Below are 17333 nucleotides of genomic sequence, written 5' to 3'. Positions count from 1 at the left end.
AACTTCACTTATTTCTCCGCCTGTGAATTTTTTTTCCAAGTCAGACCTTGAATTAAAATTCAATATTGACTATTTATTTTTTGATTCATATCTTTTCCCCATTGTAACCACCACTCCCCCAAAAATTCCCTTAAAAAAACATTGGAGTAAATGTTTTTTTAAGAAGCCAAATACCATTCGATAGGATTGTACTTTATAAAACGATAATGTATTAATAACAACAATGTGTGCACCTGCACTTAATGCTGTAACTCGCTTCTTGTGTGCCTGCCTTGGACACCAGGAAGGGGACGGTGTGTGTCAGTACAATACACTCATGCAGATGCAAGAAGAATATACTTATCTGTGATATTGTTGTAGTATCTCGCTCTGTGTTGCTTCACTGTTTGTGTTCAAATAGTGTTTGCTTAAAGAGTTCTAATACAGCAACTATCAGTGCTAACCGTGAGCATGTCAATGGTATTTTTCATTATGTGTTAGTTAGCATTGGCATTGGCCATTGTTTGGGCAACGTTGTTCGGTTGTTTTAAATATACAACAGTAGTTCTCTTTGTTTTATGTTTCATTTAAAAGTAAACTTCAATAGGGAGAGGCATTAAGCAACTCAAAGACTTTTTTGAAGAATTACTCACATTGCCTTCAAACATGGATAATCTATTTTGCAACAAATCAATGAATTCACTTTACGATCCTGAATTCGGCCCTGAACCAGACTGTGGAATATGATCTGCAAAGTTTTACGAACACAAAAGGAAGGCTATATATTCCACTTGGGCACACACGTTATTGGTTAAATCCCAACTCTGGTTTCAATGTTGTGCTGTGTTAAGACAACAATGCAAAAATGTTGAAGTCTTTCGATGCTCGCTCTCTCTCTCACGCACGCACCCCCCCCCCCCCAACACACACACACACACACGCACACACACATGCATGCATGCACCAGGAGGAGCATGGAAGGAAGCAGTCCCACTGGGGTTTTGTCCCGTCCTGTGGTCTATGGGTTCAAAGCTTTCCAACCCGGGGAGGAGAGCCTTTAAACAGCATATTAAGCAGGAGTTAATTATATGCCAAAGCTAAGTGACAAAGGGAAAGAAAAGCCTCCCTCTGAATGGCAGCACAAGAAAAGAGAAAAGTCATTATGCTGCCCACTTCTTTGCATTTGAAAAACCTCCCTTCTTATTTCGGGCCATTTCCATTTGTAACTCAGAAGAAATCGAGCGTCGACAACTTTCCATTAACGCCGCCTTGGCTATTTATGCGGCGGCAAGTAACACGAAACTGACACAAACGCGCTCATTATCTCATTTGGGCCCAGAGTAAACTGTTGTCTTTTCCCATCACTGTTTGGGTGCGCTAGGGAAAACTTCAAATTGCCATATATCAAAAGGGCTGTGTGTATAATTTTTCTTAATGTGGCCAATCAGTCTTTCCTCCCAAGTTCACTGATTTGCAATTGTTGCACATCTCAAACGTGAACCCCCCACCCCCCCCCCCCCGTTCCCCCCATTTGCCTCGGAGCAAATGAGTCAACCTTGGCGAGGCCTGCCAGGCCTTGGTGGCTGCAAGGAGGCAAGCGTGCCATGCCACAACGCCACAATGCCAATAATAATGCATGCTTCTGCACTTAAAAAAAAAATGACTAACGTTAGAATCCTGTATAAGAATAGCACATAAAAACTCAGAGGATTGTTTTGCTTTTTTTAAAAACACTTGTAGTCTTCTGAACCCATCAGATTAATGTCCCCTTTTGAAATAGATTGAAATGCCATTAATCCATTTGAGGTCAACAAAAAAAAAAAAAACACCACCATTCTTTTACAAACACATGTTTAGGAAAACTAGCACTATATTGTGACAAATCAATACGAACATGTACAATCATAAAAGCAAAACAAACAAACAAACAAAAAAAACAATAGCGTGATATAAATCAATAAACTGTCATAATGCTTTTGTACTTTATTTTGGGTGTACTTCCACTCTCATCCACCAGATGACAGCACTTTGTCACTTTGTCAATATGAAAGAAGAAAATTGAAAAAGTATTTTTGGCCCGTCTTAGTTTTTTAATGAACACAGTCCTTTTAAATCCTGTGTTAAATGCCAACAGAAAGTGGCTGTCCAAATTCAAATGCACATCTTTTGGGCATGATTACTAATGTATATTATGAGATTATGAGTTAGATTTTTTAGTTTGTGAATAAAGGCATTTGTGGGATTGGTACACCGTTATATTTGTTTTGCATTGGTCTTACATTTTTAAATGTTTTTTGTATTATTTTCAAAGTGTGTTATAAGACCTCAGAAAATCAGTGCCGAAAATGCAATAAAAACATGCCCAGCGAGTGTTAAAATAGAGCATTTCTATGTAACAGATTTCACTTAATAAGGGAGTAGTCTAGAATGTAACGCCGCATGCAACAAAAGGTCAATGTTAGTGTAGTCACGTCAAAATAGCCGTCAGTGCATGTTGTCTTGAGGCGGAAGTTCCACCTTCGTACAATGCGTTCACCCAATCACAAACACCAGAAGAAGCTCGGTTTTATGAACGAATGCGGAAGTAGCTCCGATGTTGACTTGTTGAACTTTTGCCAAATAAAGAACTAAACAGTCAGAATGGCTCCTAAGAGAAGGACAGTTATGAAAGTGCATCCATTTGTTATCCAAGACGCTCATACTCACGAGGATCACGAGGGTCGCGGGTGTGCTGGAGCTTATCCCGTATGTCTTCGGGCTGTAGGCGAGGTATACCAGTTATGAAAATGATCAAAATAAATTTGTAGCAAGTTCATCTATTAAATAATGTGAGATCCCACTTGGTTATTTTTTCTACAGAAAAAGACAAGTTTCCCAAAATCAAACAACAAATAAGAAAATAAACAGGGATACCGGTAATTTAGAAAAAAATCCATAAATATAAGACTTTTACAATGGAAGAGCTGTAGTCCCCCCACCTTTCTGAGCAATACAATCTGATACAATACAACTTTATTTATATAGCACATTTCACAACAGCAACACAAAGCGCTTTCCATTTAAAAGTTGTATTTTTTTAAGTGTTTTATTTGATTATAGTAATGTGTTTTCATTTATTTAGATATTGTATTTTATTATATTATATTATTATTTTTATTTATTTTTAATCACACACTGGTAAAAAAAAATAATTAAAAAAAAGAATAACTTTGTTGCTGTCATGAATTAATTGCATTTCCATTCATTTCAATAGGAAACATTACCTCGGTTTTTGAACATTTGGAGTTACAGACAGGCTCACGGAACCAATTTATGTTTTTATGAGGGCCTCAGCTAACATTTCTCATTCAAAATGAATGATGCTCTTCCTCAGCGTACAATATCGATTGACCTCTAACAACCAGAATTAAACTCTTTGTCTAGGGGACGACAGTATTGTTGTTGTTTTAATGCAGAAGACGTGTGTAATTTGTCATTACGTCAAAGAAACGTGAAAACACTGAGTACTCAAATAGCTCTCGCACTAATCATAGGATATGATGATGTGGTCTCAAATACTGAAAACATGACTTCACTTGGACAGGCCTTGCGAGGCCCTGGGAGTCTCTGCGAACATTACTCCCGTTTCCACTCACGACTGCCCAGTCGAGCTTTTTATAGCAGAGATGTCAATATAATATTGTACAAGCTCGATTTATAAAAACAATCGCTCTCTACTTGAAGCACTCAGCAGCCAGTTGTGACCACATAAGATCCATTTCGGCCGTTATGTCACCGCCATATTTAGTTGTTTCAGTCATGTGACTTCCAGTTTAGCTTTGAACACATTGGGAGCACAATTGTAAAGGAATTAATAACTTGACGGTGAGTATGCAGAACTGGCTTAGAAATACAGAAATAGAGTAGGCTCGTGTTATACTTCCCTCTAGTGGAGACTGAATGACATTGGGACTGGCTTCAATGGCCAGGCGGTAAGCTTGCATATTGTATTTTCTGTCACAATTTTTGCAGTTCCCAGATTTTAAGAACATATCTGTGACATCCCGAGGATCAAAAATTACACGTTACTGTACTTTACACACCCTATTTCTTGATTTTTAAACTCATGCAAGCCAGCTCTAGGATTTCATTTCATTAAATGGACCCTCATGCTGTTAAAACTAATATTGTACGGCATAATATCATATAACGCCCACTCACACCCAATTTAGCCTGGCCATCCTGTAAGTGGGATCACTCCTTCGGTGATCCCTTCTCAAGATTTCTTCCATAAAGGGGTTTTCTGAGATGATCCTGGCTCGAATGGGGTTCTGCACCACGGGATGTCATTGAGACTTCTACCATGGCTGGAGAAGGGTGTTTCTGCATGATAATATTTCAAAAAGTGAGGTCACTTGTAAGCCGCTCTGGATTTTCACCCAGTCTAGTCACTCATTTCATGGAGGGGGAAACCCAGTGTGGGGGTAGTTGAGTCTGTAAATTAAAATTAGTCTGTGATGGTTTCATTTTGGGCAAGCACTCAACATTTGTGTATATGAACAACATTTTTTTTTTCACAATATGGCCCAACCAAAATACCCATAAAGAGTTGCCCACACATGCTGCATTCATTTCAAACGAAACATCTTTATTCATACCAGTAAAATATAGAACATTTGTATAAAAAAAAAGTGTAGAAAAATTGTACAGAAAATATAACACTTGGCTTTTTATCTATTATAGAGTTATTGCTACGTACTCTCATAGCTTTTAATTTTGCTGAAGGTGATATTCTTTTGCCAGCAAAAAGGTCCCAAAGAAAGGATAAAACACACATGCACATGTCAAAGGCAGCATCTATGAAGTTCATTCTTTAAAAAAAAAATTAAAAAAAATCATACAAACATCTTGTACATTCTAATGAACAGCACTATGGGTCCATGTTTTATAACGGTTAGTGTTTTAAGCAGTGATTTCTCTCAGGCAGTAAGGGTGTCTTTGGTAGCTTGCTCGTATTCTATCTGTTCATACGTGGCCTTGAAAGTCCAGCTGCCGTGTTGCCTGACTTAAAAAGTAATTGCAATTCATGTTATTGCAGTGACGCTAATGCAAACAGTCGGCGGTCAGTGCAAAGCCACAATGTGAGTGATGCGTTTCCCTGTTGGCAAAGGCGTACCTCAATGCAAAGCCTATCCCTGCTGACCTTTGGAGGGAGAAGCGTGGTCCACCCTGGACAGATCGACGTCCAATCGCAAGGCACAAAAATCCCAACAAATCATTCCCACTCATATACACGGCTGACAATTCAGAGTCGTCGATGAACCTAACATAAATGAAAGCACAAGCGGACTGATTCGAACCTCAAACCGCAGAAGTGTGATGCAGACATGCTAACTAGTCCACTATGCTGCCTGCGTTGTCATTTACTGATTTGTTTACTCAGTAAACAGTTGGCACATAGCAATTGATTTTTTTAAATAGCCTTATGGTGGACCATTCATTCATAGTTGATATATTCAAGCAATTAAGAAATAATGGAGTGCACAAGTTCCCTGCAACAAGCAGTCAAAGGCTGTCTAAAGAGGTCAAATGATGCTATGGAGTGACTGCCATCCAATTAAAAATATATTCAGGCATGACAATCAACAGAAATTTAGTCAAAGGTCTGTCCACGAATGCAAAATCACCTGCAGAGGGAATAGTTGCGCACATGCCAAAACGTTTCGGCAATGTAACGGCTCTCGGAACACTGAACAGTGAATGTGTGGAGTGCAAAGTCATTTAGGAAAGGCGATTCCAACCACAGTGTCTCTGTGATAGGCTATGAGTGTCATGTGCAATACATAGCGTGGAAATACTGCTGGGCCACTGATTAATGACTACTAAGATTAGTAGTTAGTAGTACATGTTTGACCGACCACGAAAAGAACTACATCATAATTCTGTATAAACGCCCAGGTGAACATTGACAAACAAAAAGCATCATCATGAGACAAAATATTTGCCTGTCGTCTTATTGCCGTCTACACAACATATTACAGCATAAATGCATCTATAAGTTATATACATCGTATCCTTCTAGTCACCCTCGTAGCCATTGGAATGCCCCGTTTTTGGGAGAAAATGCAAGCAGCTCTGTGTCCAACACTGAAAAGGAGAGCGTAATGGAAGAATATATGTGACATCTGAGTTTGAATTTTTTAATTAATTAATTTTTTTTAAACTGATTTTTTATTTGTCAAAAATAAAAAAATCAACATCTCAAAATGTTCAGAAGCGACATTGATGTGTTGATTTTTTTTTTAATGCTGAATTGAAAAGATTCTGTGATTCAGTACAATTTAAACTGAAAAATTTAAATTGCAACTAAAATACACTTAAGTCAAATTTCAACTCAGAGAAATTCAAACTCAGAAGGCACAGATATGCTTGCATAGAAAGGCAGCAACGGAACAGGGAGGCACCTTTGGTTTTAAAGTTCTCACAGAGTAAATCGTCCTTCTCGTTCATATTATTGTCCGTGTCGAAAAAGGTATCCAGTTGGAAAACAATCTTTGACAGTCCCATGTCCTTACTTTGAGAAACATGCATTCAGATGATTTAAGGCCTTGTCCCTGACAAATAATCCATGAAAGAAAATTGGGGGAAAAAAAGGATATTTGAAAAAACTGGACTAATATGTGCTGGTGAGCCGTGGCTATAAGGCAACATAAAATCAAGGTTCTTTGATTGTTGGCCTGGTGTCGTCTTTTACGATAAAGTGTTTAGGTACTTATTCTCCCCTGCCAGCGAGGTGAGCATGGATGTCATGTCACCCACCGCCATGTTGGACAGGGTGACGGAGGTTTGCGGCGTGGTGAGACGTGAGGATGTCTGCGAGGAAGACCCCGGCTGACCCTGAATGGGATTGTTGAGCGGACCGAAGGAAGAGGACTCGGCGTCGTCAATAATGGAGGTGAAGTCTATACGAGCGTTGTCCAGGTCCAAGTTTTCTAAGGCGTTAGGGATGGGGCCAGACTCTGAATAGGGAGCCATAGGGGTGGATTTTGTACCAGCTGTTGGGTCTACGTTGGCTCCCATGCTGTGTTGCTGGGGGAGACAATGTCCATTCTGCGTATCCATATGTTTCTCCATGTCCATATGGATCTGGCCTGAGTAATAAACATTATTATTGGAAGGGGAGAACATTTCATGCTGTGGTTGGTGTGGGTGCTGGACAGGAGGCAGCCGGACGGCTCTCCTTGGGCTGGAAGTGGAGTGTGCCGGGCTGTGCTGTTGCGGACTCCCCATGTAGCCTCCTCCGGCTTGTGACAAGCTATTCTGGCGACTCAGAGATTTACGTCCTTGAGGAGGTGGTCTTGGGACCACCATCTCCTGACCGTAGCAAGACCCCTGGATCCCCATCATCTGTTGCTCGTTAGCTGCGGCTGAACCGGAACCACGGCTGTGCGTTGGAGGGCTGATGACAAGGTTCTGGTTGGGGTAGGAAGCGTATGACTGGTTCGAGTACATGTTCTGGTTTTGGTGCTGAGGACTGTGTTGTATCATTGGTGCCTGGCCGGCCAGATCCATGTTATCAGAAAGTGGAGGCTGTTTTATTGGACTCTGCTGCTGTTCTTGTTGCTGCTCCCACATGAGCGCTTGCTGAGACTGCACATAGTTTCTCACCATCATCTCCTTTACCTGCATCATGGGGGTTTCGGGCCTCTGGCCTTCAGAAAGAGCGGTACCAGCACATCCTAAACTCAATCCCTCACCACTGGAGAAGGAGTTCTGATTCTGTCCTTGAAAATCACAGCTCATGCTGTTTGAGGTCGTCATCATAGCTCGGCCGCCAGGCTGCGGGGCATAACCCTGAACCTGTTGGAGGAGGAGCCGTTGCTGTTGAAGCTTAGCGCTTTGGCAGGCATCAGCACCCCCCATGCCTGGGTGGAACTGCTGCTCAGGCTTGATAGTGAGTTTATGTGCTCCCTCTGGATTTTTGTAAAGGCCTGTCTGATTGTTGAAGTGGACTTGTGTCAGCTGAGGCTGCAGGCTCGCTTCTGAATATGGCAAACTGCGCTGGTCCTGGAGAGCGCTTTGAACCTGGTTGTGGCCATCGCGCCATTGACCAGTTCCAGCCTCGCCCCCCTGCCTCAAGGTCGGGTAGTGGTGTCCTGACGGGCTGAGCTGACAGTTGCTCATACTGTACTCGGCCTGTTGAAGAAGTGTATTAGACATTCCCTCTGTGTGAACAGGCCTTGCTTGACCCATAGGATTTCCAATGACCCGGACAGGAGTGACTGCCCCTCCTTGGTTCTGGTAATGCCCCTTTATGTAACTTTGGTCCGGACAACCCAGGGGGTCATGGCTTGGAGATAACTGATTTGAAAGCGGTCCGCCACCTCCTCTGAGTGACTGCTGCTGCGGGTATCCCATAAAGCCCCCCTCAGCAGGCGGTACCATCATGGAATGGTCTCTGACATCCAAAGGCGGTAGCTGCGGCTCCATACCCATGGACTCCATAACGACGTTCTCTGTAATGCTAGGAGGCCGAGGAGAATACATGTGGCGAGCGATGCTTGTGCCGCGGTGGTCCTGGTGTTGTAATGCATTTCTTCGGCCCATCATGGATACGTTGTTGAGGCTGTTGAACCGTTTTGGGAGGGCAAGCGGGTCGGCTGCTGCCGATCTTACCGGATCACTAGCCCGCCTGTTGGTGTTGCCTGGAGCTTGATGAGGGTAGATCACACCTGTGCCGTACTCTGTGTTGGCGCTGTGGCGACGCGGACCACATTGTTGAAGGAAAGGAGGCAGAGGTTGCCCCTGGTAGTTGCCCAAAACACCTCCTCTTCTGCCGAGATTAGCTGGCTGATCCATGTCGGGTAGTGGAGTAGGTGGTGGGCCACCAGTGGCTGCGGCGTACTTGGCTTTCAGACTGTACTGCTGGGCTGGTGTCAGATTCGAAAGACCCGGCAATGCGCCACCTCCTGGACAGGGAGCTCCTCTACGACTGGTCTTGGGGGAGAGGGGATCCCCAATGCTCTGATCTTGAAGGAGTTGGCATCCACCCCCAGCTGCTGCGCCCATCTGAGAGACGTCGCTGGAGCGGCGGCTGGACAAATAGGGTGACACCATGGAGGAACGGCGGCTCACGGTGTAGGCGGAGCTTAGGCTGCTCGTCCCGCTTCCACGCCGATCGGTGGCATTGGCGCCCATGGAAGTCCCGCCTCCGAGCTCATGGTTGGATAGCTCCATGACGCGACGATTTGAAAGGAGGGGAGACGGGGCGCACATTCCCATAGAATCGCCCGAACCTGAAAAAACAGATGGGATAGTTCAGAAACAATCAAATCACATCCTCTATATTGCCAGAGTGATGATTAAAGACAATATTTTCGGAAACTATATTGGCTGTTTGTTAGTTAGCAGATTTTCTGATTCGTGGAGTTTGATGATTTTAGGGTTAATTATTCATTCATCCAGCTTTCAATATTTCTCAGCATTTCTCCTCGTTAGGGGACTTTTGGTGAGAGATTGTCTTCAGCCGAGACTGGTTGCAAGTAAATTACAACTACTAATTTCTCGTTATTAGGGTTGCAGATGAAGTCTAACCTAGCAAGATGAGCTAACTTGTAGTCCACCACGTTACCTGGACTAGCTTTCGATCAATCACATGGCACATATGGAAACAGAAAAGAGCACTTATGTTGTTATACGTGCATGCAAGGTAGGCGAGTCAACCGAGCCACCGCCATTGACTCTCATGTCAGATTTTGAAAATATTTTAAAATGTCAATCTGGATTTATACAGACTTGCAGCAACATTCAAATGGTTGTTTTTGGTCTCAAGCGACCCCTACCCACCACCCCTCTCCTCTAAAAAGTATAGAGGAGGAAATGGTTACGTAGCTTTTGCATAACCATGAAAATAAACTAACTAGTCAATAAAGGACAATCGAGAATCTCTCTTTGGCAAAGGTAGCAATAAATATTTAACGGGTATGTGTAAGTTACACAGCACATACAAGGAAGTGCAGGTAGCTTGTTGGGGAGACAACGGCTAGGGGGTGTTGGTCGGCGGATTTGCTTCAGCTTGTCAATCTTGAGATTTTCCAGCCTCTTGAGAGCCTGCGCCGACATTCCCATGGTCATTGCCGCACTTCCTGGCTCCCCTCCGCCTCCTCCGGCTGTTCCGCCATCTTCCAGGGCTGTGAGGTCTTCCAGGCTGCCCGCCGCGTTCAGGTTCATTTCCACACCGCTGTCGTTGTTGTTGGTGCTGCCTAGCGGGGAACGTTCGCTGCTGCAGGATGATTGGCCACCAGGGCTTGGCTGGGATTTCTGAAACAGAATTGTAAATTTGCAAGAAAAAGTATATATTCGGTATTACAGTGCCTGGATTTCTGCATAATCCGATCATATAATTCACAATAATAGACTGCTTAAATCAATACCATACAAATGAATTCACCTATTAATTTTTTAAATGAATCCTTCATCTATTAGTGGTCAAGCGAAAGCCAGTTTGAACTGTAAATATACCACAAGCTATGATGTTTAAATGTCATTTCAAACTTATCTTACAACATTGTCCTGAGCCAGATGTAGGTATGTGCATGCACGTGCGGCAAAGACTCTCCTTAATTTCCACTTACAACCCAGGCCAAACTTAGCTCCTCCCCAACAAGCAAAAATTTAAGTCACTCAGTCGAGTATAGTGAGTATACGTTCCACAGGAAAACAAACGCCAATAGATGAATTCATGAATAGCAAAACACATATAGACTGGAGAGTCGTCACTGAATTACAGAATTTTACGATTGACACACGTGTCAATCAGTGCGAGTCAGGAAACTAAAGAGACAGACAAAAAGACAAATCACCAGAGCAGTATCGGGCGCCATCAGTTTGCAGTCCTCCCGGCGTCTCTCCTCCTTCTCCAGCAGCAATTCGCCGCCTGGACCTCCGGGGTTCATGGCTGAGCCGGGCGGCCGAGGGCCCGTGTCACCCCGGTGCTTCTTAGTGATGTGGGCCTCGGGGCCGTGCACCGTCTTCACGTGTTTACGTAGCGAGCTTGGATCCGTGTACCGCTTGGTGCAGCCGGGAATCTTGCAAACGTAGGGTTTCTGGACCACAGCAAAGTCCAAGTCAGTACAGAAAAGTTTCATTAAGCCAGAATACTTTACAAGGCCCTCCGTTATTTGAACCGCTTCTCCTCACAAGGGTCACAGAGGGGCTGGAGGCTATCCCAGCTGCCTCCAGGCAGTAGACGGGGTACACCCCTGAACTGGTTGCTTTACAATGGGTTTGGATACATTTGTGGTACACTACCTCATTGGAGTGGGTTCGGTTCTGGTGCTTAGCCCGGTCGGAAGCGTTGGAGAAGGCCTTGTTGCAGCCCTCGTGTTCACACACGTAGGGTTTCTCTCCAGTGTGAGAGCGCAGGTGCGTCTTAAGGTTCTCCAGACGGGAGTACGCCTTGTTGCAGCCTTCGAACTGAAACAAAATTGCAAGGAATCAGCAAGGGTTAAAAGTGGCTTCAGTTAATTTTTGTTAATGGACTGCAAGCAAATAGGGTCTCTGGACTATCTACCCAATATTGAAGTATGGAATTTAACAACCAATGTAATCTTTTGGGAGCTACCTATTTCCCAAAAATGTGAGTGAGTTTTTGTAAATTTGATGGATTATGACGCAACAGTGTGGCTAAATTACAAAAAAAAGTTTCTCCAATGAAGTCTTGACAGATGGGCTGGGTGAAGTTCCCGAGCCACTCTCAAGCAATGGCTGTACTACAGAAAGTTGAGCAAAGCTGCAATGAGCGTTGTTGGGTGTACCAATTATAGCGTGGGCTAACAGTTTGGCTTTTGAGAAGCAGCACATACTTGATTTGTCCGTGAAGTTTTGAGACAGTGACGGCGGGGAGTATTTGTGTATGCCATTGTGTCTGCTGCATGCACCACATACGTGGATCTGCATAGTTTTTGACAAGTGCATGAAGTATTGTGTATGAGGTGCTACTTCCCCGAGTGAAAATCAATTTTCCTTATGAGTCCCTTTAGCTCCGCCCCTTAGTCCAAGCAGTACATGATAGGTGTGACAATGCCGTTTTTTTTTTCTTCTAGTCTTTCATTTACTTACAGTGCACTTGTGCGGCTTTTCCCCTGTGTGCCTGCGCATGTGGACCACCAACATGTACTGGGCCTTGAAGGGGCGCTGCTCGCGAGAACATTCCTGCCAGTGGCACACAAACTCCTTCTTCTCGCCGTGGATGTGCTCATTGTTGATGTGCTGCACGAAAGGAAGAAAAAAAAAAGGATTTGATATTTTGGACGAATTTGAGGTTACTTTTAATTGGATTTGTTCCTACATGAACGAGTTGGTCCTGCGTGTCGAATTCCTTGTTGCAGCTCTCCCAGCGGCAGTTGGTTTCGTAGATGGCCTCCGGTTCGGGCTTGCCATCCTCCTTGTCTAAATCGTCTCTGCCGTCCAGGAGACCCAAGAGGGGATCCTGATGAAATGCATCCAAACCAAGCAACAAAAATGTTACAATGTTACAACCTTTCCTCCTAGGAAATCAGATTTATGGACCTTGATGTACCACATCAAGTTTATATCCGAGCTGTACTATCCAGTATAGGATGACGAATTGAGTCCGTTAAAGAAAAAAAATTGTCAATCAGCAAATAGTTATCCTGTAATTAAATATAATGAACGATACATTTTTTCTAATGTTGGGTTATTTTCAATTTGATGGTTAAGGTTTATTACTGAAAAACTATTGAATACAAAAAAAAAATAAAGTGAATTTGGGGAATTTCCAAGTATTTAAATGGGTATTTTTACAGCACATATATTTCTATTTATTCACTACTTTATTTTCTGAACTGCTTATCCTCACTGGAGTCCCAGGTGAACTATCCCAGCTGTCTTCAGACGGTTATATATTGAATTTAAACCCATCTTTTCACACTGTCCTATTTATCGACTTTTTAATTAATCTTTTCTTATTTTATTAAAAAATTTCCTTTTATTAATCATTTTCTCTCACTGTTACAGCATTCCTTTATGTAATACCTTTTTCTATAGGTGTTTCTAAAAGCACATATTTATGATTAAAATCATTGTTAATATGTTCAACTATTTCAAAATATGTATTATAAAAAAATCTGTGATATTTTAGCAAAGTTATCCTAATATACACAAATAGTAAGTGATGATAATTAAAACATTTAAAATGATTACACATGACCAATTATTGCAAATAATGGAAAACCTTTTAAAATATATTATATTTAAAATATGAAAAATTACAATACTGAAATCCATTCGAAATAATTTAATCACTTACAAAATATATATTACACATTACTAAATAAAACACAGGATGATAATAATGATCATTTTTAATCATATAAATGTGTTATATGTTTAAATATACAGAAAATATTACATTCATTTTAAACCCGACTGCAATTTACGGTCAACTGGTGTAAGGATGTCAACAAGTTCGAGTACCTGAGTACCAGTGGAGGAAGGGCTGGCCACATCTCCCTCAGACCTCTCCTCCAGGCTCTTGACATTCATGCCATCTATCACCACTCCCAGCCCGGGCTCTGTCTTTAGCTACAACGTACAGCACATAAGAAAAATTTTTTATACCCTTGTCAGTTTTGTGACATCATGCTTCCCCTCAGCAGTCAGAAGCAGACAGCCAATAGATAAGGCATCCAGCTGAGCTAAGATGAGGGAAGTCTTACTTGTCCGTGTTTGGGCGGAGCGTGGAGTCGAGGGTTGTGGGCGGGCATTCGGGAAGCCTGGCACGTGCCAGGTGTGTGAGGCGTACCCCCGCCTACTCCCCCGTAAATGGAGCCTTGAGGCCTGGATTGGCAGTTCATGTTGCTGGAATAGCCCAGGGATGGACTGCGATGGAACACACAGAATGGTGGTTAAAAAATGCATACCTTAAAAAATAACTGTGGAAATTTTGGATTTGGGACCAAGAAGGTAAAGCTGAAAATGTATTGTTGGGGACCACGATGAGGAAAGCCACCAATGCATTCCCATTACACAACTGGTTAAAAGTGCACATTATAGCGTGAAATATCAAACTGCGGTGGAAATGCGGAAAGTCTGGTATACAACATAGTTATAACTGATTAATAATGATAACTATTGAGGCATAAAATAAATTAAAATTTGCTTTGCTAAAAAATTTTTTTAAAAATAATTTCATAAAAAGATGAAACTGAAAAAAATAAATAAATAAAAATTGGAATGCATGGTGTGCCACTCCAGATAGTATCCATAGAAATAATCAAGTTTGAATTATTAACAATAAAGTATTGTTTTCTTTTCTGTCATTCAAATGTATATATATATATATATATATATATATATATATATATATATATATATATATATATATATATATATATATATATATATAAACAATTAGTAAAATCCCTTCAAATAAAATGGGCGTTGCAGTGGCTGTGGCTTCTAACCCCCCCCCAAATAATTTGAATCACAGTATTGTAGCGCCGCTGAGTGGAGAAGTTGGTCAATTACATCACATCGAACCTTCACTAATCACTCATTACTCATGCGGAAATGTACCCAAATTTTTAAAAGATCGTCCATGGTACCCTTAACAAATTGATTTATCAGTTTTTGGGTAAGCCTGCTAACAGACCAACAAGCATAAATCAAAACAATCACTTTTAATAATTTGTGCTTTATTGGTGCAATTATAGTCGCCCCCCCCCCCCCCCTCTCTCTCTGTGCCCCCCCTCTCCCACTTTATATAATAATAATAATAAATAAATAATTAAATCATTATCAAATAAGTTGAGTGAAGAAAGACAAAGTGGAATATAAAGCAAGATAGACGAGTAGTTTGAAGTGAAGGAAGGAACAAATTTGTGTGATTTCGCAACAGAAGGAAGGATATATAGACATGAACCAAAGCAGGTCTGAATGGAAGGAAAAAAGGAAGGAAGCAAGGAAGGAAGGAAGGATGGAAAAAGTCAGAAATGAATGAAGAATAACAAATTTGTATGGCGGAAGGAACGGAGTAGAGACTGAAGGAGTGAATGAAGGAAGGCAAAAAAGAAATAAGAGAATGCAGGCAAGGTAGGATTAAAGGAAGGAAGAAAGACAGAAAAGGAGGTTTTGCAACGGAAGGACAAAAGTTAGGATGCATGAATATAAACTGGTGTGATGGAGGGAAGAAAAGAGGGAAGGAATTAAGGGAGTAATTCAGCATGATATTGGTTTGAGCCAGAACAGGAAGGCTGCAAGGATGTATGAATAAAAAAAAAAAGTCTGACGGCAGAGAAGGTCGGAAAGAGATAAAAAAAAAGAAGAGCAGTTGGGTAGAAAAAAAGGAGTAAAGTAAAGCAGAAAGTAAGGGAAAAAAATATGCCAGGAATTTTTTTCATAAATTAAATAAAATGCTTATGCCATATAACACATCAATATCTAGTTTGTTATACGACGTCTAACCTCATGGCGCTGACAGACAGATGGCCATACGAGCTGCCCCCGTTAGGCGTGCAGCGAGCGTTGACGAAGGCCACCAGGGAGTTGGGCGAAGTCCGGATGACCGTCTGAAGGTCCACGCTGGGGTCGGACAGCGGCGAGATGGACAGCGCTCGCTTCGTACTCAACTTTAGCATGGAGCGCGGCGTGGAGAACCTGGAGCCTGCTTCAAAATGGTGTCGTTAAAAAAAAAAAAAAATGAAAAAAAATGCTCTTAATAGCCACGTTTATTATTTTTGGCTTCTTACCGTCACCTGAGCCAATCTGATCCGAGGATGACTGGCAGAAGTTGTGTTGGGAGGACATCATGTTGTTCTGGTTACAGTACAGGGAGTTGTTACCTGTGAAAATAGTCAGGGTCCTTGGTTACTAGCTCCGAAACAGAAGTATCCTCAAGTATCATTTATAAACATGTAATAACACAGTAATAACTACATTTCTAAATACTTCATGGCATAGTGGAACTAATCTAATGGGGTCCTTCTTACAGTGTGGCAGCAGTGTTAACCACTCTTGTATCATGCCTCAACAATAACTCAATGTGGAGTTTGTCCCCCAGCTTCCAGCCTTGTGGGAATGATTTCTACAAGATATTGGATGTGTCTCTGGGGATATTTGTCCTTGTCCATTTGTAAGATTTATTTTGTTTTTCCAGCTTTGCTGAGATGCCATTCTGCCATGTTGAGGACCTAATAAACGACTAGGATGCCACATTCAAATAGCGAGAGAGCAGACTGGCCATGATTGAAGTCAGCTGCAACCGCTCTCACAGCGACGCACCCCTCCCTCTCTTAGAACCACTGGCCTGTACTCGACAGCCAAATTTACCACCAGCTCTAACCTGCCTCAGCTTCGCGCAGAAAATAAAATATAGCCATCCGAATTCATAGTGAATCATCACACTTTCTCGCCAACCTCCGACCTATGACAGAAACTCCAGCGCCACCAGATTGACCATCACAGAACCCTCACACGGACCTTCCGTGGACATCATGCTCCTGTGGCCCATCACTCCAAGGGGCGGCGGGGCCTGGGGGGGCCTCATGTATTGATCTAAGCAATGGCCGATGCTTTGCGTTGGTCCCGGGCCTAATCCGTGGCCCATACCGGGAGTCATGGGATTGTACATGGCTCTGCAGTCCAGGGGAGGGCCGTTGAGGAGCGGGGCTCGCAACGAGGAGACATCGCTGTACGGAGACTGGTCCGGGGGCAGTACACTGTGGAAAGATCAAGAATAACATGAAGTTAGTCAACTTAATAGATAAAGTAGGACAGAGTTTGTATAAGTCACTGGTGGTGCTTACTTTGTAATTAAATAAATGCATGTCACTGAACAGTTATCAGAAGCAGCGTTAGCATTCCTAATCCATAGATTGTGCCGTCCTGACTTGTTTTGACGGACAGTTTTATAGCACGCTACTGACAGCTACTGGGCCTAACCTGTCAGTAGAGACTGTTATGACAGACTGGAGTATAGTCCATCAATCCATCCATCAACCAAAACGTATTGAAACTAGGACTGTCAAAATTTAAGCATTAACTCGAGATTCATAAAAAAATTTTTTTTTTTAAAAAGACGCAATATTTTAACTCAGTTAACTCAATTTTATTTACTTGAAAAATAATTTGCATATATAGAAAAGCCAAATTCATACACTGTAAAGACCTGTTAAAACCTTCACAAAAAATAGTAGTTGAAAAAATTTGATTAAAAGCAATTAATTACAGAATTTCTCACAATAAATTAGAAAAAATTAATCGCTTGAAAGCAGTCTGGTCCAGCAAGGGCTCGGCTGTGATATTTCCCTCTCCCCACTAGAGGGCAGACAGTCATTGTTTTGCTTCCTATCCCA

General features: G+C 42.2%; 1 protein-coding gene across 2 annotated transcripts in view; it reads right to left on the bottom strand.

Moving 5' to 3' along the window:
- Nucleotides 1–4585: 4585 nt before the first annotated feature.
- gli1 (GLI family zinc finger 1) overlaps nt 4586–17333 on the bottom strand; it is a 52916-nt gene continuing 40168 nt past the window's right edge. Inside the window, exons 3-13 of one of the 2 annotated variants that reach the window (XM_088309937.1) lie at nt 16459–16697; nt 15729–15821; nt 15445–15646; nt 13698–13860; nt 13456–13563; nt 12308–12448; nt 12079–12228; nt 11269–11433; nt 10821–11063; nt 9966–10278; nt 4586–9254 (exon numbers count right to left, since the gene is read on the bottom strand). In XM_088309937.1, coding sequence (XP_088166063.1) covers nt 6709–9254; nt 9966–10278; nt 10821–11063; nt 11269–11433; nt 12079–12228; nt 12308–12448; nt 13456–13563; nt 13698–13860; nt 15445–15646; nt 15729–15821; nt 16459–16697 — 4363 coding nt within the window. In that variant the 3' untranslated portion in view covers nt 4586–6708. The remainder of the gene's footprint in view (nt 9255–9965; nt 10279–10820; nt 11064–11268; nt 11434–12078; nt 12229–12307; nt 12449–13455; nt 13564–13697; nt 13861–15444; nt 15647–15728; nt 15822–16458; nt 16698–17333) is intronic. The other variant, XM_088309938.1, reaches the window with a different exon arrangement.

The sequence above is a fragment of the Idiotropiscis lumnitzeri genome, chromosome 11, assembly GCF_059441095.1.
Source record: "Idiotropiscis lumnitzeri isolate Australia: NSW breed Sydney's pygmy pipehorse chromosome 11, RoL_Ilum_1.0, whole genome shotgun sequence".
Lineage (NCBI taxonomy): Eukaryota > Metazoa > Chordata > Actinopteri > Syngnathiformes > Syngnathidae > Idiotropiscis > Idiotropiscis lumnitzeri.
The sequence above is the reverse complement of the archived record's forward strand: the minus strand, read 5'-3'. Positions and strand labels throughout refer to the sequence as shown.